Below are 27,258 nucleotides of genomic sequence, written 5' to 3' on the forward strand. Positions count from 1 at the left end.
CTCTCACTCACCTTTGGGAAACTACAACTCCATGGGACATCCGTGATCTACACCCTCCTTAATGAAAATGCAGCTTCACCCACTTTCACCAGCTAGTCAACAGAAAGCATAAGAGTTTGTTATAAACCCAAAAAAAACCCCCAGGCTTTTGTTTCAAGACCAGCTGTTCCCACCTCAGTGTTAAAAGACAGGCTTCCCGGCCTTTTTGGCAAAAGTCTGTAGCAAAACTTGGTGTAACCACCGCTGGCAGATATGTTCCCAGAGTGGTAGGAGCCTGATAACTTCAAAGGTTTCTGCTATCAGACCCACTCTTCCCAGTCAGAGGCAAAAGGCAAGACCCACATTCAAAGAGAACATAAGGAGACAAAAAAACAAGCTGTATTTCATACATGTTGTCCAAACAAGCGATAAGGGCTCTTGTCCTCCAACTAAGTACATTATATAATGCACATACACAGACCTGGATACTTGTGCTATACCCTAATATGAACAACATCCTGGCTTTCCATTCAACTATCACAGGAAAGTCAGGGTTTTGGGGGTCAAAATAATACAGATCACAAGGGTAGAAAATTGAAGACAGCTTATAAAGGGTCCCAACCACAAAGCTTTTCCCATCATGAATTTGCTTTTTTCCATCTGCACTTGAAGAGAGTCGTCCCAAATATCCCCACTGAAAGAAGTTGCCCTGTAAATGTGCACAGTCTCTCACAGCTCTAAATAAAGGTTGTTCCTTCAAAAGGGCCTTCAGGGATTGCTGGATTTTGCCTCGTTACTTTAAAATACCGCTGTGCTTAATGAAATCAGACACCTAAAAAGAATAAGGTTATACTATACACATTTTAAAAATCGAGGAAAAGGTCTCTAAAAATACACTTCTGAATTTCACTGAATGCTCCATCTGCTCAGGTTTGAGGAATACTTCTGAGTTGTGCCGCAGTTTGCCAGCAGAGGAGACCAAACTAAACCAGGCTTGTAACAAAAAACTAAAAAAAGAGGGGCCAGCTCAGCCCTTCCCCTCGGCTGCTGGTCTTCCCCCAGCAGAACTCCACTTATCTCCTCCGGGGACGTTCAGTGTATTCAAACAGCAGCAAACCAGATCCGCTGACAAGGAACCAGCATCAGATGGGCCAAACACTAAAGAAACTGCACAAAGGGGACAGGACAGGATGGGAATGCATGCTAGGGAGGAAACCAGAGGGACTGCTAATCATCAGAATCCATACCAGCACTAATTAAAGCTTGTGTTTACAAGGGGGATTCAGGCATCGAAATGAAAATGCCAACGGAGCCTCACAAGGCTGCTCGTCTCTCCTACATGGCGCCAGCAACAATGTTCAGATGTGCTGCAGAAGCTGATGACCGGGTTGTGTGAGCCAAGAGCGCTATTCACTGGGAAGAGAAGGAAGCAGCACTTTGTTCTGGAAGAAAGATCTTTCATATCACCACCAATCTCCTGTCCTCTGAAATCTGTGCCACTGCGAGGGTGAACGCACCGAAAGCAGGTAAGCAGACAAGTCCTACAGAGATGACTAACGCAGCTGAAGCCAGCATGCTCTAGAAGGTATTTTTAAGCTTGGCTGCCACAAGCACGAGAATCTCTCCGATCTTTTTCTGCCAATTCTCTATGTCCTTGGAGACATCACACCAGAGCTCTCCATGGCGAGGTTCAGCATTCTCACAGCGCTTCCTCACCTCTTCTTGTTGTTCCTATGAGAAAGAGAAATGACAGTTTGCAGGTCTCTTAATGCCCTGGTTTGTTCCAGCACGTAGCCAAAAATTTAACAATCCCCTCCCTGATTCAAATACTCTTGCAAAGCTTATGGTGGGTTTTTTGTTTAGTTTTCTTTTTTTAAAGGCAGTATTGAAGCCTGAGTCAAAAGCCACTGGCAGCAACTCTCCTGCCTTGCTGAACAAAGTGGTCAAATTACAGTCAAGCAAGTTTTGGCTACACCAGAGAAACTGCAGCAAAAACTTCCTTTGCATTACCGCCTGCACGAGATCTGTTAAGTGAGAGGTCTCTCTAAAGTCAGAAGATAAACACTCCCATCATTTCAGCAATATCAGGCAGTAAAAACTGCCATAAGAGATTAGAACAGACTGTTCCACTGGCTGTGTTCACGTGCAACCTGGACTTGACACTTGTGAAGAAATGGGACTAGTTACACCAACCCAGCATCGCAATTACAGGAAAAATCTCCTATGAGAAAGTTTGCATTTTACAGAAGGAAGATTGATTTCACAGACTTTTGCACGAACTAGCATGACTGTGGACAGCAAAGCAGCCTGAAAGACAGCTCAGCTAATGACAGCGCCTTTTAAAAACCACCACACAGGCCTGTTCATGCTCATTCACGACCAGGCGTGACAGCTGTAGCCTCATCTGCGAGCCACACAGGCGGCAGCGTGCTCAGCCGAGTGCTGCAGCAATCCCTGGGACTGAGTAACGAACGTCAGCCAGGGATTCCTGCTGTCTTCCCCAGCTCCCTGTTCCCAGGCACACACTCACCTCTGTGCCATGCTGGAGCTCAAATTTGTAAAAGAAAGCCCAGGCGTCCCCCAGGTCAGAGTCAATCTTCACTGTGCGGTGGAACCATTCTCTGGCCTTGGTTATTTTACGCTCACTCCAGAACAGCCTGTTGAGAAAAGCAAAAGCGAGTCAGCAAATAGCCTCGTTAGAGGAATATGCCAACCTGCAAGCACTCTGACTTGAAGGCTCCACAGATACTTCAATTCTTTGCTCTCCCAAGGAGGAAACAACAGATTTTGCAGGCATATGCTGACTGTCCTTCCTCTGGGAAGGGAAGAGACATGAGAGGACTGAAAAGAACATCCACTGCTTCCTTTCCACTCTCCCTTCAGTGAAGCAGGCTAACTTAGCCCTGGGAAGAGACAGACACTCCTGAGAAGGGAGTGCTCAACCTTTGCTAACTCAATTGCTTAATTCTGCTGTTCCAGATTTGGTGTAGAAAGAGACAGGATCATATGCCTACATCTAATTTCCTCTTCTCCAATTTCTTAATATTTCAAGTCAACTTTAGCATCTAACTATTAAATAACTTCTAAAAGCTGAAAATTGCATGCACATTCCTGCAGCCATGGCTGTGTACAGTCACACATTCACATCCTCAAAGCACGCTCTAGTGGAGCAGACCTACCTTGTCAGCTCCACTTTACAAGGAAAGGTGAGCACGTAAGCTTCCACACTCAAATCCCAGCCTGGCACCCAGCCCAACTGCTGCCATTTCATAAAGGTACTCGTGAATTCTGAAATTTCTCCCCAGTAATTAACCAGCTGAGTCAACAGTCTCTTGGTTTCACTCCTTGGTATTAAAGAGTTCATTTGAGCTAGTAAGGTCTTTATCAAATCAGACAGCCATCCCTCATAAAGAGCTTAGCCAGTCATAAAATTATACAGTTTATGTGATTGTTTTTAAGCCCTATAATACTCTTGATTGTTCCATGTTAAATAAACTGTGATTTAAAAGAGCATGAGCAATGATAGCAGAGGCTCAACACCTGCAGGCAGTGGCAGCAACACATTTAACACAAGTTTTTCACAGATGTGTGACACTACGGTATTACTGTACCTACATGCAAGTCGTGTTGGGAGGTGGAAGCTGTTTGTGTTGGGATTAGCTGCTGAACTGGCTGAGGTTGCACCAGAAGGGGCCTGGCAACAGTTTCCATAAAGCAAAAGTTAACATTTTTCTCACTTGCTGCTAAAGCTGAACAAGTCAGCTGTCATTATCTGGCCGAACCCAGTGTTGCAGTCACTGGAGTATATCCTACAGTTTTCTTTGGCTTATAAAAAAGAGTTGTGAAAGAATTGGGCAACTGGTTGGGCAAAATGCTTCCTGTATTAACCTCTTCTGGTATTCACAAGGGAAGAAAAGGAAGTTTGTTCCAATCACGACTGCTGTAGAGCTGTTTGCATGTCAGATCAGAAGGGATACGGCGTGAGTCAATTCTGATAGCGGTTTTTCCTAACGGGAAGCCTCACAACTCGATCTAGACAAGACAACAATTCCTAGCAGACTATCTTCCCATTTCAGAGAAGCAAACTACAGAGTGACTGGCAGTCTGCATTCCACGAAGGGCTGCAACTGAAGAAAACTGACACAGTAGAAATTCAGGAGGGGAGAAGACTACAACAGCACAGAATTTAGCTCAGAATTAAAAAAAATCTGACAGAATCTAAGATAGAGAGGAAAGATGAAGAATAGAGTCAGCCACATAAAAATTTGAAAAATAACCAGCAGAAATTGTCCCTGTCTTCACAAATACTTAAAACATATCCTAAAAAACTTAATTAAGCCTAGTTCACCGAAAGCACACCAAAATCCCTTTCACGGGACACAAAGATAGCGATTTTCAGAGTGCCAATATCCAGCACTGAAAAAGGACTCCGTGTGAATGTATTGTCATCTGTTCCACAGTCCCAGGCCCACCAGAACAGCTTGAGGACAGGTTGACACCCCCTGCCTTGAATCAAGGGAGAGATTTGCACAGTTACTAGGAGACAGCTTGAGAGCTGTTACTTGCTTTAAGGCTTATTAGAGCTGCTGCAGCCAGAGTCACATGGTCGTGCTTGAGTGCAGTGTTTCATCAGGGATGCAGCCACACACAGAAACAGGTATTTTTACTACATCAAGTGCAGGAACTCACTTGGCCACAGCCAGCAGGACATGTGGGTCATGTTCACACTTCTTGAGAGCATCCACACTCTTGGTCTTTCGTTGCGGTCGCGCTTCAAGGAAAATTGCCTCTGACCACAGGATTCCTTAATCAAGTCAAGTAGGAAGATCATTTAGCATTATTTCCAAGATTAACCCTCCCCATCCTGTCATCAGGCCAGTGCTCCCTAATGCAAGCAGCACTACTGCCCCCACCCTGGTGGTTATCTGTGCCCCAACCTCATCCCAGATCACTCTGTGCGGATACTTCGTTCAGTTCTCAATTTTTAGCTAGCGTGCACACCATGCTGGACCTTCAGTTCTGAACATCTCTGTACCATAACCCTGCTGCAGCTCCAGCACTCCCTATGCCACTGTGCGCTAACCCAGAGCTCGTGCCTTTCAGATGAGATGCTGCAAGCAGTGGAACAGGGGCGGGCAAATTGGCATTTCAAAAGTGAAAGATATACGTTTGTCTGAATGGGAAACTGCAGTGGCAGAAGTCGTCCCCGAAGGTGCAAAGTACACCGTTTGGAAGCAGTTTCAAGGGTGCCAGAGAGCACCATGATCTTATTGATGCTGGCTTTCCACACGTACAATGAAGGACAGAGTAGGTCCAGGAAAGCCAGGTTTAATCCCTAGTTCCTTTCACTGCCAAAAGCAAGAAAGGAAATATGCTCAGAGGAGCATGAAATCTTCGGTTTCTCATGTCAGCCAACCATACCTGCTGATCACTTCAAAGCAAAGCCTGAAAGCTCATGTCTGCCAGGACTCTATCAAAGTGCTCTCGCTTCCCATAAACTGCACAGTGGGGTACACAAGCTTTGGTGGCTTGTGTGACAGACTGGAGCAGAACTCTTCCCTTCTTGCTCTTTATATATAGGGTCAAACCACATTTTTCAGGCCCCTACTTTCAGGCCTGCTGAGGACACAAACACCATCATATTTCAATTTTACTCTTTGTGCAGCCTGCCTACATCAGCCATAAGCAACCAGGAATCAGCTGGGCCATCGAAGGACACAAGTCTCTGGTTTACGTGACTGTAGGTATCCAATGAGCTAATTCCTGCAGGCTTTTATTCTGGTTTGTAGAGTTTTAAGATGGAGTTGGAAAAGATTTTATTTAAACAAAAACTGAGATCCTGCTGCCCATTTCCATAGCAACAGGCAGATCCTGTAAAAAAGCCTGTGGTGGCAGTCATTAAGCATTAAGTCATTCACAAAACAAAATGGGATTTGGGTGGCATTGCTTTGTTGACCCACTCGCATGGTGAGCAGCTTGCATGGAGTTTACCATGTCATAAGTGTCACTTAATTCGCAGTTATTTCACCGGGACTTAAGTAGCTGCCAGTTAAACACCTTTCAAAACTCAGCCTGAAGGCAAGCTAAAAAGGCTTGCCCTGCAGTAGACTACTACATTTTGTAGTCATGTGACATCTTGTCTCCAAAGACGTCAACATGTTTAAATAATTAAGCCTTCCCGCAATTCTGTCAAAAAATAGGGAAGCGTTATGCACTTTCTCCTCCCATCCCAAGAGGCAAATCTTTCCACTGCTGCTTAGAACCAATTGACTTATATTATATGACCTATTAGCCTTTTCTTAAATGAGTTAAAATAATCAAAAACCAGGACTAAACGTTTATTGTACATGATCCCCTAATCACGACTGTGACTGAAATTTGCTGCCAGCATAAGTTAAGCACAAAGTTATAGTGCAACCGGTGCAGGCAAACCAACAACAGGAAGAGTCCCAACGCCAGCTGTTCTCCAACGAGACGGGGAAAAACCCATTCTTTTTCCATTGAACTTCCTAACTACAAACACTCAAGATTCTTTAATCAGTTTTAAACCTTGGCAGACTTCTACCAGCTTCAGAAAAAAGCCAGCCACATCCAAGATGCTTTCCCAGGAAAGCTGGGAACAAACTGTGGACCACAGACCCAAAAATATACTGGATACTGCAGCGAAACAGAACGAACACCAACCCATGACCTCTCTGGTGCAAGATAGCACAAAGCAACTGGGATTATTCACAAAGACCCTCAACATTTCATTTGCAGATTGAAACCTCTCCAAAACATATTATTTTGAGACCTGGCCAGAAAGGACATCTTGGAAAAATATGTGCCATTATCAATTGGGCAAAACAACCATGTTTAAGATAGAAATGAGATCCAGCTCACCTGAATTGGGGCATTCTTGCAAGGCCTTGGCCATCAGAGTATTTGCAATATTCTTTAAGCCAGCTCTGTACTCTAATCGCACAGACTCCAACCTGGTAAGGAAAAGACTCAGTGACAATATTTATGACAACATATTCACTATGCAGAAGCAAACGGCAAGTCACATGAAGGTCACTGGAAATTGCAAACATTTGCCTGTATTCTGAATATGTGTATGTGACTGACACCCTCCCATTCCTCTGTCTAAAAATAAACATGACCTTTATTCCGTAATGGCCTAGATCAAAAACAATCTGAAAAAGGGACTATAACAGAAATGAAAGATCCCTGGGTTTTCATGCTCCATGGACTACAACTATCAATACAGACATAACTAGTCCCCAGCTCTTTAGAGTAGCTACATACTAGCCAGGATCACCAAAGCATTTCTGGCATTCAGAAAAAGTTGTTAGTCCAGAAGAAGCTCTAGGATGGCCATGGTCATAAGCTCCAGGCTCAAATGGCTGAGAAGACGTAACATAGCTGGCCTGAAGAATGCATTTGGCTTTGTAGCCCAAATTCAGTTAATTCCCATGCAACTCACCAGAGATCTGGATTCTTTGGATTCTTTAGGCGAGACTTTTCCAAGATGGCTCTTGCTCTAGTCAACTGCCCAACTTTCTCCTCCAGCCTGGACAGCAAAAGCCACAGGGGTATGGAATGGGGACACTTTTTCAACTGTTTTTTTTTTTTAAAAAAAAAAAAAGGAAACATGTAGATTTAAAAAGATCTTAATCTTAACCCCTATAGAAAATAACTTCCCTCCCTACATCCTCCTGTAGAGTTTAGATGACGAGAGACAAAGTTGATTACATCACTCAAATTTCTCCTGTTAGTCTTACAGAACAGTACAGAAGTCAAGTTTCTCCTATATCCAAATCAGTTAGGTAAATCAGCTGTGACTGAGCTATCCCAGTAGCAAGAAAAAGAATACACCTCCCTTAATAACACATCTCCATGTGGAAATGGAGGGCTCATATATATAACCAAACCACAGCAACAGAGCGTGCAGGAAACAGACTGCCTCTGAAGCCGGGGAAGTTGACACTGGCAGAAACCTGCTTCCATATTACTTTCACAGCTGACAAGATTCAGAAGCATTCATACCCAAGGACACCGATTTCCATTTAAAAGAGACAGGAGTGCTTTGCAGGCCACGTCCTTTTACTGTGTGTATCTAACAGCTCGTTAGGAAGCTTCTCTTTTAAGAGTTCTGCTTGGAGTCTGTACAGGTCTTAGAGAATTATTGTGCAATGACTTTTTTTCCAACCAGCGAGGAGTCAAGCAAGCAAGCGAATATTGCACATGGATACTGGGTAAGATAAATTCTTGCTTCTTATTTCAAGGTCCTAATTTTTGTTGTTTTGTTATTGTTTTAACCAACAACAGAGAGAATAGAAATTATCTCTCCGGTTAGTCTGGGACAGAGCCCTCTCCATTCTGATTCAAAGACAGACATCTCTCCACGTCAGAAGCACAAAGCAGACTTGCAGTAACATACATCTTACCCCTTGGTTATAAGCCTCCCGCGCTTTCTCTACCAGCTCCTTTTGTTCCTCAATTTGTCCCTTCATCATCCACAGTTTGGGGAAGTCCTCATAGTGCTTCAGGGCTTCCTCACAAAGCTCCTGGGCTGCAGCAATGTTCCCAAGCACCCATTCTAACTTCACAGACTTCATGAAGACCTGAGAACAAACCACAGCTGTTTATCACTAGCAGCCATTGAAAACCCATTACTCCGTCAATGCAGTGGGTTCCCACTGTCATATATTCATTAGAATGTTATTGATTAGCTACACTAAGTAAGAAGACAAAAAATATCAAGGTTAAATAACAGTGGGAACAGATAACAATGAGAAAGGTAAATGCAAATATAAAGGAGTTGGAACAGTGTGACCAATCTGTATCTCACCTATTAGCAGAGAGTTGACATTTTTATAGTATTTGTACAAAGAGCATAGCTTTAAGGGCACAACCAATTAACAAATTGAAGCCTTCTTCATCAGCACAGCCTGATCTCCTTAGATCCAAGCTACCAAGACCCCCTATTCTTACTTATGGCTTCAAGTCGCAACAGTTATTCTGCTAATTACACACTGGTACATATACTTCTCTGCCCCCAAATGCCTTTCTTTTAGCTACACATGGAAGTTACAGCTGTGAGAAATACATTATAGACCAAAGGCTGGTTTACTAGTCTTTGATCCTCATCCTCCACGTTCCCAAACTCCCCCAACTATGACTTCGCAAAAGAGGCATCAAGTCTGAGACCAGAGCTTCAGCCCTGGCTGCCAGCTGGAGAGGCTCCCTGAGTGACAGAAGAGGAACAGGACAGTGTAAAAGATCTAGGATGAACCACAAATTTGGGGGTGGGGGAGGTGGGCAGGGAGGAAACCAAACTCTTTTTTTACTTGGACAAGTTAAAATGGTTCTGTATGAACAGCTGAAAATTGACAAAAGTTTATCATACCAGAAGTAACTAGAGATAAACAGAAGAGTGTAACTTTAAACAACAAACTTGACTAGAGCTGTCTTTAGCACAGGAAGCACAAATAAGTCTTCTGTGAAAGTACTTTTTCTCTTTTTCCAAGACATGCTTTTATGCAACACAAACTTTATACAAACAGCTCTAAACTGGGAATTTCCTGACTTTAGCCATTTGTGTAAAAAAACTGAAACTCTTCACTTGATCCTAGCCTTTTTTTCCCATCATGCCGTGATTTTGTGTTGCAATTTGCTGGAGAAGTGCTGCAGCAAAGAGGCCACATGCCTGCAAAAGGCAATGGCAAGGAGCCATCTGGTCAATCACTAAGGCCACAGAACTGAAGGAACTCCTCCTTCCGCCTCAACTCCCCTGTGGCCAAGAGAGGTCTCAGCCTCTCCACCCCTCACACATCCTTACCCTTGCAGTGGGGGCACTGCTGCGAGCTTTTGCCAGCAGCCTCCTTGCTCTTTCATATTCATTGTTTTCTGACTCCAGCTTCACGGCAGCCAGCCAGATCTCCTCGCTGTTGGGGTTGGCCTGCAAGAACATAAAATGACAGACAAATGTATACAGTGAATCAACAGCAGATTTAATCTTTCGTTTGATCCAGATTAAAATTGAAATCAGAGCTTTGTCAATCCACACTAGGATTTTTTTCAGTTCAAGCTCCTCCCAACCTTCTTTGACCTTTGAAGTTTATAGAAATTCTCCAAAACAGATGCGCAACACAGATATATGCCAGTTTAGAAGTTGGATGCTTCTCAATTGTTGAAAAGCATTAATGCTTGATCTTCTGAGCTTCCAGTTTAAATACTGAAAAGATCACAGGGTCTGACACGACGAGACCCTCATTTTATTATCCCTGAGCAAAAAAACCAAAGCTTGAATTCCCAACTGATGTCTGTGAATGCTCCACCAATGAAAAGTCGTTTCAGTGGCAACCATGTCAAAGAGTCTTCAGGATGGTAACAAAAAGCACAAAGAACAAATTTAGGAAGTAAATATCTTTCACCTTCCATCTCAGGACCTGTTATTTGGTTTTGCTATCACTTATCTTTTAAGTCTCATTCCCAGTGTTAGAACTGTATTGCTCTGCCCATCTTTCTTTCAGCATCCAGCAGACAACTCCCTTCGTTTTGCTGTGGGTTAGTGGGTTTGGTCAAAGCCATAAGTAAATACAGTAACCTCATTAATCGGGGCCGATCACTACCCTTTTTACTGAGGAGATGGATGACCTGACACAAGGGGATTCTAACCCATGACTGGGGTTGGTGGGAGCCATGGTAGTAAAATTAATGGTTTGCAAACTCAGAACCTGCTGTGATACTACTAAAAGAGTAGTACTGCACTCTTGTTTCCAGCTTGCCATGATTTTACAGGAGGACATTTTGCCCCATAACACAATCAAAGAAGAGTGGAAGCCCCCATCATTTTGGAAGGCAGCAGGAATCAGGTGTTGACAGAAAAAGCCTACTGTGATCTTTACCTGTCATACTCAACACCGTCACACAAGTCTAACATACCCACCTGGAAAGCCAGGGCCAAAATGCTTCTGGCTGCTGGGACATCTCCTGCCAGCCACTTCGATTTGGCTCCCATGAGCCAGAGCACTTCCGCTTTAGGACAGTGAGCAACAGCTCTCTGCAGAAGAGCCTCCAAGGATTCTCTGAGACAAGAAAGAGCAAGTTACAACCACTCAGAATACTGCCAAAGGCAAGCTCTCACACACCATTTCCACTATCACTCAATGTTATAAATATTGTTGCAAAGTCCAACGTTGTAAACCTTGATAAGTTGTTTCATAACAAGGAAAGGGTGGGGTCTTTTTTCACAAGGGTTCTGAAATCAGCTCTCCACAAACGGCTCATTGTTCAGACACCTTTGTTTGATAGCCTCTACGGAAAGACCCTGCACACAAACAGCTCATTTGTCTTGGAAAGAGCCATTCTTCTTAACAAGCTTTAGTAGGAACTGAGACAGGAAGTTTTTCAGAATTATTAGATGAAGCTGGCTTGATCTTACTGAATTATGTTTTCTCATCCGGAAAACATACTTTTCAGGTGGAACAAGGGGCTTAAAAGACAGCCACCACTGGGAAACATGAGAGAACAACATCAAAAGCAAAGACATACTTGTTCCCCCCCAAAAAAAAAAGAAGGCCTGAACAAGGCAGAACTCTGCATCTGCAGTCCCTTCCGTACAACAGCCTTGCTGGCTTTAATAAAGCCTGATTCCACATGCATAAGTGGTCTACTGCATAGATTGTTTGCTTTATCCTAAACTTTGGGCAGAAAGTTTCAGATGTGTAAAGCTTAATGAATAAACTTCAAAACAAGAGGCCTGAACTGTGAGATTATACCACCAATCTCAATACAGAATGTGATACACCTTCACAGTATGTTTAATCAGAAACGCCAGAGATGCTTAGACAACTTCAGCGATGAAGTAGTTTAGCTATGAAAATTAAATGAAACACATGCTGTATTTCTAGGTGATTTGTATTCCAAATTTTTTCTAGAAATGCCTCTTGAAGATGACTGTCCCTACCTTGCCTGTTCATAGCTATTTTAATCAAGTAATCCTTTTTCCCAATAAACTTTTTATGACTTCATAAAAACTGAAGATGTTCTGACCACAACAGTAACAAAGAAGGTCAGACCAGCAAACAACGCCAGCCAGTTTCCACCAGCCAAACTCACTCTGCATACACAACACACAAGCGATCATCTTGTAGCTTTTCCGACTCCCCAGTCTATCACCCTGTTACAAGGATGAACCCCTCCACCCAAGGATTACGTACTACACGTACCTCGTTCCATGGTTCTTTTCAAAGTATGCTGCTCGCAGCCACACACTCTTCTTGCTCGGGAAAACTTGTAAGGCATAGGCATAAATTGCTCGGGCACACTCCAGAGCATTATGAGCAACACACTAAGGAAGAACAGATCAGAACTAAGTCAGTTTAGGGTTGCACTGAAATCAAGTGCAAGAAAGAATTACACATGCATAATTCAACACAGAACTCAATAACACAGAGTAATATGTGAATTGGGGCATTACATGAAACAGTTACTATCAGCTTTTTAAAAGAAAGCAGGGAGGAAGTTTTCAAGCATCCCTCTATCAGAGCACAAAGATCACTGGCCTTTCACTCAGACCAACACACACAGGCCTGCTTGAAAACTTAGCAAGCCATTGTAAACACTCTCGTGTTTGCACTTTGTTTGCTTTTTTTAAAGCAAAACTATAAGCCCCACAGCATATGCCCCCCGCTGCTGTAAGCCCAATTCAAGGCCAGTGAAGTGGACATTTCTCATGCTGAAATATAATTTAGTTTTTAGTGCATGTTCAAACTACTACCCTAAAGCAAAAAAAGCCTGGTAAAACCTTTACCCACGCCCTTATCCAGTCTAACATTAACTCTTGAGCTCCAGTTTTCTATGCCTTAAAACTCAACTCCCAGTTCCTTTAATCAGATCTCAATCTCTGTCGATATCACACACACAAAAAAATCCACCCAAAACAAAAACCCCAGCAACCAATCTATCACAATACAAAATTTTGCTTAGTAAAGATTCAAATCTGAAAACAGCTCTACCATACAATAACCTGCTGAAAGGCAGACTGGCCAAGTGCAGGCAGATGTTGTGGGAATCACATCCACCTCCACTTATACAAAAAAGTAATTTCCAGACTGTAGTTCAATTTCCTCCAATAAAAGAAAAAAAACCACACACACAAAAAAAACAACAAAAAAATCATCATCACAGCCAGACGTACGCTGTCAGCGTCTTCCATCCAGGTATGTTTCCGATCTTCTTCCTCAATCCCAATCCCAATCACAGCTCGCATGATTGCCTGGCACGTGGCCACACTTCCAGCTTTATCGCATTCCTCAGCATCCTGGAAACAAGAGTAAAGCCCTCCTCATTTTGAGAAATCAGCACAAGAAGTTAGATTCCACAACAGTAACTCCTCATGTGCAGAGACCCTGTGGGTCACTGCCACTTTAAAAATATCTTATTACCCAAACATATCTTGACAGTAACTAGTGAGCTCACACCCACAAGTTAGGTGCTATAGTTGTACACAGAATCAATCAGAAGTTGGTTAAGAAACAGAGCACGTCAACTGCATCCACTGAAAAGGAGTAAGTGTGACAATGGGTGACCTTTCCAGACTGAAAGGTCTCCTCTTACGGCTCCACGGACCTGCCCTGGGCTGGGCCAAGCAGGGACCTGGTCAATAAAAAAAAAAACTGAAAGAATTTGAGAAGGAAGAATTGTAACATCAAAACTACCAATTGTCTTTCAGCTTTGGGTTAATTCTTAAGCCTCAATAAAGGCTAAGCAATAACTAAATTTAAATGAATACACCCTCAACTGGTGTTCAGTCTAAATGGTATAAAGGTATAAATGCTCTCTCACCAGAGCATATATGGAAAACTGGAGTTTTCTGACATACAAAGCTTTCGGAAAGCCAAGAGTGTCTTGCTTAAACTTGTTGAAAAGGCCTCTGATCAGGTAACAGGAATGGAACAGTTTAGTACTGAAAAGGAACTCGAAGACAATGATGCAGAGGCTGTGGTGGTGTTTTAAACAGAAGTTGAAATTAACCTTTAATTGTTTTACTGCTGCAAAGAAAGTTCTAATTCTTTTAGATGTTAACAAGGATATCCGTTTAACATTAAATACTTTGTTCATTATCGATACTTCTTTAAACAGTGTGCCAAGAACATTTTGCTGCCTTGACCCACTGTAAGTGATTTTAGCAGTAAACTGCTTTAAGGACTTATGTTTACACAAAGCACCGTGCATATTCATTTTCTTTTAACCTTGACATCAAGCCATTTAGATGGCAACAGTCTTTGAAGTGTCTTACTAACTCAGGAAACTGAAGCGTCACAGCTTTTGAATGTGACCAAACCACTGGAAATCCCTACAACCTTTTGCTACTTTTCTAGTACAGGACATCAAAAATACAACGACCTGGGATGAACTTCCACAGAAGCTGCGTTTTGTAAACGTCACTGTACAACACAGATCCACATGTCAGCTGTGACTACTTCGCACAGCCTCAGGACTACAAGCCAATAAAGGACTAACAGAATACTTCCTGCCTGCTGCATATGCAATATTTGTATTGAATTCTTACAACACTATCTGACAAAGACTTTTTTGGCAAACAGACACCTTTTAATCCAAAAGAGACATATGCAAAAATTACATAAATCCTTCACTGGAGGCTTAAAGCCTCTGTTCTACTTAAGGCAGCAGCTGCTTCAACTTGAAGTTGGTTATCTTCCAAGACAGAAGTAAACCAGACATTCCTCAGCTCAACACACGCAATACGTTACCCCAGTGTATCACCTAGCTGTGGCTTTGGCTCTCCTCAGCCTTTTAGTTTCACCTCTTGTATTTACACAGGCATCTCCACTGATAAGCCTAGTGCAAAACTACTCTACCCTACAATATTTTGCATCAAAGATGAAGAAAGTGTCTTCCATACAGAACTTGAAGAGTTCATTGGGGTCTCTAACAAAGACCAAGCAAATACCTGTATCCACTGTTCTCTGTTGATTTCCACACCGTTAGCCCTAAGAGATGTGATGGCTCTGTCAATGATTTTCTCCACCATCTGGGTGTTTCCATTGGCTTCCTCCAGTTTGGCAGCAGTAATCCAGATGTGACGATCCGTTGGAATATTCTCACGGGCTTTGTTAAGGACTTTACGAGCATTCTCATATGTCTCTAGCCTTGCCAGTGCAAGCCACAGCTGCGGAGCAATAAAAGATATATTTTAAATTAGAACAAGGAGATGACAATGCTGCCGTATGGCAGGTTCAGCCCAAAAAGATAAGCAGCTCTATGCTGCTTGCTACTAGTTGGCAATTGTCCTCAACTCATATAAGTAGGCTGCAGAATACCAATGGAGAAATAGTAGAAACACAGCCTACTACTGTCTGAAGCTCAACCCTAATCACCTCAAGATATCATCTCCATTTGCTGCGCTGCTGCACTCATATTTTCTGTCCACATCACCTTTTAAACAGCTGAATATTACACTCTGGTTCAGCGTTCCAGAAATGAGCAACTTTATTGTAGACTCCCCAGGCTATATGTTTGCTTGTTTCACAACTGTCGAGGCACTAAACATGAACACGAACATGGCTAATTGGCTACAGCAGGCACAGCAGTACACTCGCATAACTAACGCAACAATTACACAGGAAAATGAGGCATATAATGACCTCCAGACAATTAACTCTGGAGAAAAAAGGCACAGTCCACTACTCATCACACCCTTGTCACTGTGGCATAAAGTGTGTGGCAGAAAACACAGACTGCACTTACTCTGCCTTTTCTTTTCAAAGCTCTACCACCGACTGAAAGTGGTGTGTAGGGGGTTGCTTTATTCCACTTTTTAAAAACTTACTTCAACGCTAGTTGGACAGCACTCCACAGCCCGACTCAGCATGATCCTGGCATCCTCAGGTTCTTCTAACTCCACGGCTGCTTTCCACAAACGCACTGAATTTGGAACATGCTCAAGGGCTAGAGAGGCAAAACAATTATGTCAATCATGACAAAAGTAGTTTTCCAAAGAGACCTCTATTTTTTAAAGATGATATATTAAAAACTTTGTCCTATTACAGATTAAATTTCCTGAAAGAGAGAAGGGAGGGAACTGTACTTACATTAGCTCTTGCTTCAATAAGAACTTAAAATCAGAAAATAAAAATCGTAATTTTAATTGGAAACAGGTTTTGGAGAGCCAAGGGCTTTTTCTCCGTACAAGCTGTAATTGCATCCTCTTTAGTAAAACACCTAGCTGAACAAGGCCCCAGTCTCAGCAAATGAGCATATGTAAGATCTTCAAAATTGGGTAGCCTAATCATGCTGGGTCTCCCTTTATGAAAAAGGAGCATCTTCAATACTAATAACACAACCTCGTTCCTTAGATGTTGAAACTGTCCCTTCACAATTTAGTTGTCCCATAAGTATCTCCTGACAGCTTACGGGATCCCAGTTTAGCTTCCCCAAAAGTTATTGGCCTGCTGTGCAAAAATAAAACAGAAGGATGCATAAAAGCTTTTAGGTATCGCTGACACTAACATACTAAGCCACTGAATCCAGAGCGTTCTTTCAGCAATCTGATAGGAGCTCCATCTAATTAAGAGTCTTTGAGGCTTCCTTAATCTTGTCCAAGAGTTAGCTACTGCTGGCAGAAACTGCGTTCTCTGCAGACTATCCTACATGTGCTGTCTGAAACATTAAAATCTAAACAGCTTTTCTCAGTCTGTCTCTTCATACCCTCATATCTTAAAGATACACTCAGAAGCCAAAGGGGATGTTTTTTTAGCTTTTTGTCACGACAACTTACACCACAGATTACTCCTATTAGCTGCATTGCAGTAGTAGTTTCATCGCTGCCATGGTGACTGTACACAAGTGTGCTGTAACAGAGGACTGAGCACATCCTTCTTCAATAAAGCAAACATAATTGTAGGGCCACGTGTGGGAAGAGGCATCTAAACCTACTTTGAAACTAGCTAGGCTTCAAGGCAAGGCTGCTCCTTTAAGTACTCCTGCAAAGGCAGAGGCAGAATGCTGAGCCTCCACTTCAGAGCACATCCCAGCTCTACAGAAATCCACAGAGCATTTACACATAGTGTGCACTGAGGATTTGGGCATTAACTGTTTCTCCTTGAGTCTGCAACAGCAGGAGATTTTTCTGAAGAATTTAAGTGAATAGTATCAGCCTAAAAAAGCTGAAAGCATCACTCAGCAGGACAGAACATGTTTTTGTAGATAGAGCGTTCAATTTTTATACCTCAAGTTGCATTTTAAACACTCAACTTGCTGGCTCTCCAGTCAGAGAGGCTTTAAAAACTCGATATTCTGCTGGGTGCTAGGAATGCACACAACCAACAGACAAGAAAAACACACTGTGAAAGATCACACTTCAGTGACATTACCTGGCAGTCAGTCTTCCTTATTTTAGGAGAAATAATGGGTTAAACTACCACTTATATTATAGCTGTACATATAAACAGCTCCAAGCATCATATTACTGATGTTCCCTAGGCAGTAGAGGAACACTATGAAGCTGTTAACAGGCATAAATTGTAAAGAGAATGATAAATTATGTTCCATTCCACTAACAGATTTCTGTCAGAGTTTAAGTAGGTGGTTCCAAAAACTCAAGCAAGATGTTCCTCTCTTTGCAAATACATTATTTAAAGCAAAACTCAGTACCTAATGCGCAAGTCACTGCTTTCATCAAGACACTCTGCTATCCGAGCAGGACTCGAATCTATTTCTGCTCATTTAAAAGTGTTTTTCTGTTCAGCATCTAATATTGCTCTTGAGAAGGACACAGTATCACAGGAGCAACACTGCACAGCACACTGTACTGCTTACCCAATGAAAATTAGAAAAAAGCTACTGAGTAGTTAATATCTGAACTCTTACAACTTCAAACCCAGGAACCTTTAACTGCCTTTCATCCGTATGCAGTAGAGGTCTTTTCACCAGAGATGTGCAATTTTATATGCAGTAGTAAAAGGCAGGAGGCAATTTACTTCCTTTGAAGCCAAGCCATTCAATACTGTAGACTGTTTCACATTGATTTGGTAAATGTATTAAATCTAGACCCTTTTCTCTGTCTAGATTAAAGTCAGGAGATATAATTGATACAATTCAATAGTCATGAAGGATCTAATCTCTACTGGTACAGGCACAATAACTTAAAATAAACAGAGAATTAATACTACGAACCTGTGAGGAAGACCTGGGTTCAGGACAACACAACAAACTGCTGCTAAAGAGATCACTGTTTGGAAGAGTCAGTAATTCCACAGAAGAGGAAAGCCTCCAAGTGCAATACAACAGAAGATGTAAGGTTTTAGGAAGGAACCACAGTGAAAAAACGTTTGTCCAGACCACAGAGCTTGCTACAGTAAAGCAAACCCCAAGGCCCACCAGACTCAGTGATATGAGAACCCCAAGCTCCTCCACCAGGAATAACTGCAGTCTCCAACAGGTTACCAACAAGCTGGAACTCAAAACACAGAGTCCAGTATCTTTTCCAAAACATATCACAAGGTGATAGTTAAAACACCCTTTTCTCCTTAGAACATCATTTTAAATTGCTTTCATTTACCTATCTAACTTTGATCAAGTTGGAATTGGATTTGGTAAGGGAAATGTCATTTTGTAATTGCTCAGTAACAGCAGATTTCCACTGAAGGATGTTTTACAAATAAATACTTCAACAACTCTACTCTCTGGCTCAATAGCAGCAAGTTCCACCATTAAGGCATACATTATTAATAACTGTATTTTCACCACGGATGCAGAAAAAAAAAAGCACTTAAATATATGGATGCATCTTGAACTTACAATGCAATACAAACAGAAAGGGACACAGACTTTGCTCCCTAACCCTGCAGAAGCTCTCACCTTTCCTAAGGACACGTTTCTTTGCACGGATATCTGTCTCCAGCTCTGCTGCTCTTATATAGATTCGAACAGACTGTGGAAGGTGGCGGACAGCTTGAGCCACAACAGCCTTGGCTGTATCCCCAGGCTGAAGACGAGCAGCTTCTAACCAAACATCTTCACTCTGTCAGGAAAAAGAAACAATCTTCCTTTACATCAAAACAAGAATGAAATTGGAGCTTGTACCTAAATAGGTGTACTTTTAAAACTGCAGGTAGTGAAGCTGTTTCAGATATAGCCTGATACAAGCTTAACAGAGAGATGATGCTGTTTGTTACCACAACCTTTTCCTACTGTCCTGCAAGGATCAGCAGGGAAGCAAAGCAATTCTGACCTTGGGGCACATCTCTGTTCCTTTCATGATGAGGTTTCGAGCCACTTGGAGTTTGCCCGTGACCTCCTCCAGTCGGGCCGATGCTATCCAGGCTGGCGGATGATGAGGATTGGTCTCTCGTACAGATTTCAGGAGCAAGCGGGCTTTCTTGATATCACTAAATGAGGAGGAAAGGCAGACAGGAAAATTTTCAGCATGCGAACAAACAGTTCTCCTGAATCAGTAAGTGCTTTAGAGTCAGCTCTTCATAGCCACACTCAGATGCGCAGTAACTGCGACCTCAAATGCTTCCATATTGGTGAAACAAATCACATACTACCAAAACAAGCTTACAAATATACACGAACACAGCAAGATCACAGTGAAAACTGGTTAAGTATTTAAGTAAGGTTTTTAGGAACTACGGCTGGGGACTTGCAGTTGGAAGCTGATAAGCACAAGCATTGATTTAAGTCAAGTATTAGCATCAACTTTTGCACATATCACTTTGACTTAAATTGCAATTCTATTTGAAACAGGTGCCAAACTTCAGGTTACAGAGGTTTTCAGAGGTCAGTCAATCAAGCCTAAATTAGCAGTACAGAGGTGCAATTAACCAGGTTATTTCCTGGCTGGCAGGCAGCCACACACTGCCAGCACTGGCACCTTAGTCCAGGGATAGAATAGAAACAATCCCCACAATTGATGCATCCAGGTCAGATGCTAAATACATCAGTGGAAAGACTATACCACATGCCATGTTAAAAGAATTCATCCTCAAAAACTCACCTAGCATCTTTTACAAATGAAAAGCAAGCAAAAAGCTACCCGCTCAGATAGATTTCCACTCATATGCAGGATCACAGCCATTACTGAGAGGATAGATCAGTTAATCCTTCTTAAACTTACTTGATATCTCCTCCATGTGTGGGAATCATCGAATTTAAGTCTGTCAAATATCCTTTCGGATCCACTACAGTCTGGCCACTCACAGAGTCCGACACCTGGGAAAGTCAAGCCAGCACTACTGAAATCACCATTCATAGCCCCACAGTCTGCCTGCACACATTAAAGACTGGAAAAGACACTGCAGCTATACAAGAAACCTAGACATTCATGTTATCAAAGCCAAGGAAGGAAGAAAACACAATGCCTTGCTTATTAGCTTTTTTCCCCCCACTTTTAAGATACACAACTAACGTTAAAAATTTGGTACCACTGAAAATCCAGAAAACAAGCAGCTTGGCTTTCAGTCACCAAAAGGTCTTGCAGCATTGCCAGCTAAAGCCCATCTTTAGTTTAAACCAGATTTAGATAGGAAAATCAATGAAAAATAACAGAAGTTAACAACAATTAATTAAATAATTAAAGAGCATTATTTTCCAGCATTTTGTCCTGCATCCCTACACAGGATAGAATATATGCTTTCCTTGGTAAAACCACCAGTGCTGTTTGCCTCAAGTCCACCTTTGGTATAGCAGGGCAGTCTGTCCTCCTATAACAACCATGACTTCCAGGGACAAACTCTTATTTCTCAGGAAATTCTATTTGTGTAGAGGGCATGATTTGGAGAGTAGTACAAAATTATTTCACAGCTGAGCTGTTTCTTCTAACACCCAAGAGAGCTAAAGTTAAGAAGTTAAAGACTTTTCTAAACTCAGGTCTTAAATAACAGCACAACACCAACCCCTGGTGCACCTACGACAGATCCTGCCTTCCAACATCCTTACCTGGCTTAGCCTCATATCCATCAAGGTGTTCCTGGCTTGGCCAATCTTCCTCATATCCAATTCACCTGTCCCAGGTGTCATTAAGCCTGGTGTCATTCCTCCTGGGTATGGAGTATTCAAGCCCCCTGGATACGGAGTATTCAATCCACCAAATTGCTAAAAACAAGAGTGAGAGATGCATTCCTATATTTTCTTCTGAGATTTCAAAAATTCAGGCTGTTGGCTGATCGTAGAATCATAGAATCATTAAGATTGGAAACGACTTCTAAGATCCTCAAGTCCACTGTCAATCCAACACCCCCATACCTCCTAAACCATGCCCTGAAGTACCACTTCTACGTGGTTTTTTTGAACACCCCCAGGGATGGTGACTCCACCACCTCTCTGGGCAGCCTCTTCCAACGCTTGACAACCCTTTCGGTGAAGAAATTTTTCCTAATATCTAGTCTAAACCTCCCCTGATGCAGCTTCAAGCCATTTCCTCTCATCCTATCACTAGTGACTTGGGAGAAGAGACCACCCACCTCACTACACCCTCCTTTCAGGTACTTGCAGAGAGCGATAAGGTCTCCCCTCAGCCTCCTCTTCTCCAGGCTAAACACCCCCAGCTCCCTCAGCCGCTCCTCATCAGACTTGCTCTCCAGACCCTGCCCCAGCTCCGTTGCCCTTCTCTGGACACACTCCAGCACCTCAATGTCCTTCTTGTCCTGAGGGGCCCAAAACTGAACACAGGATTCAAGGTGGGGCCTCCCCAGGGCCGAGTACAGGGGCCCCATCCCTGCCTGGCCCCTGCTGGCCACACCAGCGCTGACACAAGCCCGGGGGCTGGTGGCCTCCTTGGCCACCCGGGCACTGCTGGCTCATGCCCAGCCGGCTGTCAGCCAGCACCCCCAGGGCCTTCCCTGCCAGGCACTTCCCAGCCGCTCTGTCCCAGGCCTGGAGCGTTGCCTGGGGTTGGTGTGACCCAAGTGCTGGACCCAGCACTTGGCCTTGTTGAACCTCATACAGTTGGCCTCGGCCCATCGATCCAGCCTGTCGGGACCCCTCTGCAGACCCTTCCTACCCTCAAGCAGATCAACACTCCCACCCAATTTGGTGCCATCTGCAAACTTACTGAGGGCGCACTCAATCCCCTTGTCCAGATCATTGATAAAGATATTAAACATGACTGGCCCCAAAACTGAGCCCTGGGGAACACCTCGTGTGACTGGCTGCCAACTGGATTTAGCTCCATTCACAACTCCCTGGGCTCAGCCATCCAGCCAATTTTTTACCCAGCAAAGAGCACACCTGCCATGAGCTGCTGCTTCTCTAGGAGGATGCTGTGGTGTGATCTGCTCTTCTCCAGTGGCTGCAGGACAGAGATACTAAAACCCCACATGTAGGTCTGAAACAGTGGCTTCCCTGAATCACAAAACACTTCTCATACAGGTTTTGCAAATCTGTAGGTAACTACTCAAGTTTAGTCAAGTCAGTGAAATAAGTAAGAAGAAAGTGAAAAATTCAACCACAAGCATCTAAACCTCACACATTTAAACAGAAGTATCTACAAAGAAGTCCCATAGACATCTGGTGCCAGTTCAAGGCCAGTCAGCTTCTCTAACTGTATGACAACAGAGCCTGCTGCCTTGTAGCAACAAGTTAAATTACTTTTCAGTTGACTGTAAAGCAGGTAATTTTAAAAAATTGCTCCATGGTTGAGCAAACCATTAGATGAAACTGAACTTTATTTGCTGTGCCATTTTTGCAAAATGTTGTTGTAACAGAAATGGATGTGGTCATGCTCACCAAGACCCATTATCACCATTCTACAGTCAAAAGAAAAGGAAAAGAAACACTTTCTTCCATTTTCAACACAAGAACCAATCTTTCCCTGTCTATCCTTGAGTTTTGTCTGGTAATAGGTACTGAAAGGCTCCAGCAGGCACAGGAATTTAACATCCAGCAATTCCTTTGACAGATTCACAAACTACACAAAGTTTTTTGTCAAGTATCTTTTTTCCCCAAATCCCACTAATGAATGCACAGTTCAACCCCTGTCTCTAATTAAGTATGGATCACATCTCCACCAGGTTTACTCACTGTTTGGCGTGGGTCCACAGAGGTGTGATTCTCCCCTGACTGTAAATGCTTTGCAAAGAAGCTGTCGGGTACAGGAGTCAGCTTCTCATAACGAGGATTCCTCTGACGCTTGTTCCTGGCATCACCAACTTCTGGAATACTCAGCCACTCTTCTTCTGTGACCTCTGCTAGCTTCCGCTATTCAAAGAGGAGTTGTCATCATTAGTTACTGTAGAAATTTTCTCTTTTTAATGCCTCTATTTCCTTGATAGATTTTTTCTTTCTTGAAAGAATTCAAGACCAACACTTAAAGGTCAAAGGTCAGATCTTTTCTAATCCAGTGTACAAAAGAATTAGGTGCTTTTAATTAGAATTTAGTTTTAAGTCCAGGCTGAGATTCCAAAACAATTTTGTTATTAAATTCAGTGCTATAAATATACAGATTAACCTTTGTGCCTGCAGCATTGAGTGGTTTATTACTAATCATTAGACAACAGCTTAAATAATAAATTTTATTTAAAAGAAGATTTAGAGTTAGGAGATCCTGCTCAGCTACTGCTCCAGTGCCAACAAGTTATCAGTCCCTCAATGACAGAAGCGTAGCACCTTCTCAAGAACTGATGTGAAGGCACAATAAAGCACAAAACAAAAGCCTGGTATCAAAACCTGCATAAATTTCACTTCCTTTTACATCCACAAGAAAAGTGTTCAACAGGCAGAATGACTGTATTCTCCCACCTCCCTGCAAAGTAGCTTATAAACACCCGCTTCCATCAACTGAAAGCAACTGTGAACGTTGCTATCGGTAGAGACAATGTTGCTTTAGCAGTTAATGCAGATTCCATCACTGCTTCAATTTAAATCAGCACTACCAATTATAGTGTCTGTAACTGTGTAACTGCAACTGACTGAAAATTATACTGCACTACTTGAAAGAGCTTCAAAGCAAGATGATCTTCTGCACCACTAGATGCCAGCTTCATATTTGTTTACTTAATTTTTCAACAGAAAGTAATTTTAATCTGGAGAATAACAAAGCACTTGTTTGCTAACACACAAAATCTGAGCAAAGAAATGCAGAACATTCATCCACTGCCCATATGTCAAAAAGATAAAAGTCACATTTCAGGCAACGTTTTTTTCCTTACTTTCAAGTCAGAGAACTGTTGCTGAATTTTGGGTCGTTCCATACGGTATTTTTCTATTTCCTCTTTTTCTCGTTGTTCCCTTAGGAAAAGGAGTACTGAGGTTATGCTCAAAGTAACACCTGGCAAGTTTTTAAACAATGTGTTGATATTACAGAAAAATGTGTTTGATCAGAGCTAAGGTATAATCTCCCAAGCTTAGATTATCAACTTTATGACAGCAATGTCTTAACAAATAGCTGTTCTTACATTATAACATTGTCTATCTCCAACCTAGTGAACTTCAGTCTCTAACGTCCTCCTACCTGCAGACCAGGTAGTGACTTTAACAAGTTAAGTAACACTCACCAGTTTACAAGAAACCTGTGTTATGTGACTTTTCTAACTATTTCCAGAGTGCAGTGCAGTAAGTCACATGTCAAAATCAGTCACTCAGCCTTTCCCCACATCATCTTAATGACCTACAGTGAATCCTAATTAACTACAGCGAAGCAATTCAACCACATCAACACTCAGACCAAGTTGTGCGAAATACCCACTGTCCTTAAAACTAGAGCCATAGGGTCAAAGGTAGGGCACTAAAACAAATAAAAACTGCGTACACTTCTGAAAACATACCCTGCAGATAAGGACTAAATCTAAACTGGAAAATGGAAGAGATAGAAGAAAACTTTAAAATACAAACTAACTGGAAAATGCTCCACACCAGTGTTGTAATTTATCCTACCTTCTTTCTTTCCTGCGTTCATCCATCCTCTTATCCAAAGCTGCATAAATAGCATCTGCTTCCTCATCATCTTTTTCATAGGGACCGCTTGAGAAGAGACTCCCAGCATACCCATTGAACTAAGAATTTGGGGGTAGGAGGGGGGAGAGAGAGAGGGGAAAAAAAGCATTAAAAAGCATTAAAAAAGCAGTATCCTCAGTTTAAGGCTCCTGTTATGTTCCTGCTACAGCCAACAGCTACGCAGAACAAAGAAAATGCATGAGCAGGCTATTTCTAATGACATGGCATCAGACTAACACATCACTAAATAAAAGCAGCTTTCTTCTACCACCCCTAGTGTTTATTCTCCCACACCATTTCAAAAGCAAAACTGCTTCAGAATTACTTCTCTTTCAAAATTGTTTCTATTAAGCAATAAATGAGATCCCAGTATAGAAAGGCCATTTCCTTCCATTAACCACTTTTTTTTTAAACTACCGAAACCAAAAAGAATAATACAATATTTAACTAACCAAAGTGGGATTTAAACAGAAGAGACTACACAGGTCACATAAAGATAAATACATGTCAAAGCACAGGAACTCAGATTTTATTTGTGCAGGAGAACACAAAATACGTCACCCAAAGTACTTAAACTAATATTTTGTTTATGGATCTCTTCCCAAGCCTCTCAGAGGTCTGCATAGATAATTAAACCACAATACATGGATCAATGCCACAACAAAAATCTGCAAGCACTGTGCCATTATGTATAATGAGGTCTTAATTAAAAAAAAAAAGAAAAAAAGGAAGTGCTGCTAGCAACTACAGGAAATTCTGGCCTTGAAACCTCAGCTAATATGGGGTTTTGTAGCAAGACAGCAGGGAGCTAAAGCACCCCTCTTCCATCTGGGAAATAACATCTCCAGGATGATGAAACTCTCCTTACCTCATCATAATTGGTGTCGTTCAAATCTTCATCATCATCATCAGCCGTCTGATTCTTTTTCATTTGATCCCCAACAGTTCTCTTCCCTGGCGGAGCATGACGATCATCCACGGGGTCATTGGCATCACGTGCAGGGCCAATATCAGAGCGGGTGGTGAAACCTGTGGCTCTGTGTTGATAAACCAGGAGCAGCTATTTAGCACGCTGAAACCCCACTGTTTGTTACACAGGCAGCCTGGTAAAATTACCACTTAAAACAGACAATAAAAATACCATTCTTTTGCAAGAATGGCATTAGTCAGTCCCCATCCCTACTGCTCATAAAGGGGGAAAACACTGTCCTCTTATAAGGGGAACCTTATATACAAGGACACTGCAATCACCTGGCTTACCAAGGTGATGTACCAAGACCTGTACATCTGTATATCCGTCCTGTACCAAGATGTGCTTTCTCTTCTAAACTGTGTCTCTCAGCTAGACACAGCAAAAAAACTGATCCTGCAGGCTGTGAGGCACTATGGGATGGGGGCCTGGAGCAGGAACAAGGTGCCCAGGGCTCTTCAGACACCCCACATTCAACCGGACAGCACTCCCCAGGGCACAGTTGAAAGAATCACCCCAGCGTAAGGGCACCAACAAGCCATCGGAGAACAAACATAACCCACACCCAGCAAAGGGCAACTCCTGGTGCCCACCCGCCACCAAAACCCACCTCTCGCTGTTCCCAGCACACAAACACAGAGGTTAAATGACCCCTGACGGGGCCCCACGCCCACACGCAGCTACAAAACCTGGAGAAACACAGTCCCCTCCCAGCCAGCAGCGCCTAACGCACCCAGGAACTTATCCCCGGTACCACGTTCGCGTTTAAATAAAACCATGCCTATGTGGGCAACAACGCGAACCACCTCGAAGGGATAACACCTCAAAAGCTGAGCGGGCGCGAAGCGGGGCCCAGAGACGCCCCGGGAGGGGAGCGGACGGGCCGTGAGGGGGAGCCGGGGCGGGGGAGGCCTAGGCCGGGTGCGCGGGGGAGCGCCTCACCCGCGGCCCAGCCCCGGCACGTAGCCCAGGGGCGCGGGCATGCCCAGGAACGGCTTCTTCTTCTTGTTCATGGTGCCGGTAACGGCGACGACAGCGACGAGAGACCGGGACCGCTGGACCTAACCGAGGGAGCGGCGGTGGCGGAAACGGTGGGCAGAACGGGGCGGGCCGCGCGGCACTTCCGCTCCCACGGCGGCAGGGGAGCAGAGCGCCCCCTGGCGGCGCGGCGGTCCCTAGCGCGGGGTGGAGGCCGGCGCGCATGCGCGCAGCTGCCCGCGGCCAGGTGCGGGCAGGTCCGCCAGCACGCCCGCGGGCCTCGCACGCGTGTCCTCCCGCAGGCAGGCAGGCAGCTGCCCCTACACACAGACACAGCAGCCCACGCAGCCTCCATGCACGAAAGCACACACACGTGTGCATCTCTC

General features: G+C 43.3%; 1 protein-coding gene across 1 annotated transcript; it reads right to left on the minus strand.

Annotated features, from left to right (window-relative positions):
* Window positions 1-356: 356 nt before the first annotated feature.
* PRPF6 (pre-mRNA processing factor 6) lies at window positions 357-27,008 on the minus strand. The gene is made up of 21 exons (XM_064465427.1): window positions 26,837-27,008; window positions 25,793-25,961; window positions 24,865-24,983; window positions 24,141-24,219; window positions 23,014-23,190; window positions 20,932-21,087; window positions 20,111-20,205; window positions 19,223-19,379; window positions 18,850-19,012; window positions 15,821-15,939; window positions 14,942-15,160; window positions 13,166-13,288; window positions 12,195-12,316; window positions 10,913-11,051; window positions 9,803-9,922; window positions 8,409-8,585; window positions 7,445-7,578; window positions 6,862-6,953; window positions 4,669-4,783; window positions 2,510-2,636; window positions 357-1,710 (listed from the first exon to the last, which is right to left on the minus strand). Exons 1-21 carry the CDS (start codon window positions 26,905-26,907, stop codon window positions 1,558-1,560), a joined length of 2,826 nt encoding a protein of 941 aa, XP_064321497.1. The 5' UTR covers window positions 26,908-27,008; the 3' UTR covers window positions 357-1,557.
* Between the last annotated feature and the right edge of the window lie 250 nt (window positions 27,009-27,258).

Source organism: Phalacrocorax carbo, chromosome 14 (assembly GCF_963921805.1).
Source record: "Phalacrocorax carbo chromosome 14, bPhaCar2.1, whole genome shotgun sequence".
Lineage (NCBI taxonomy): Eukaryota > Metazoa > Chordata > Aves > Suliformes > Phalacrocoracidae > Phalacrocorax > Phalacrocorax carbo.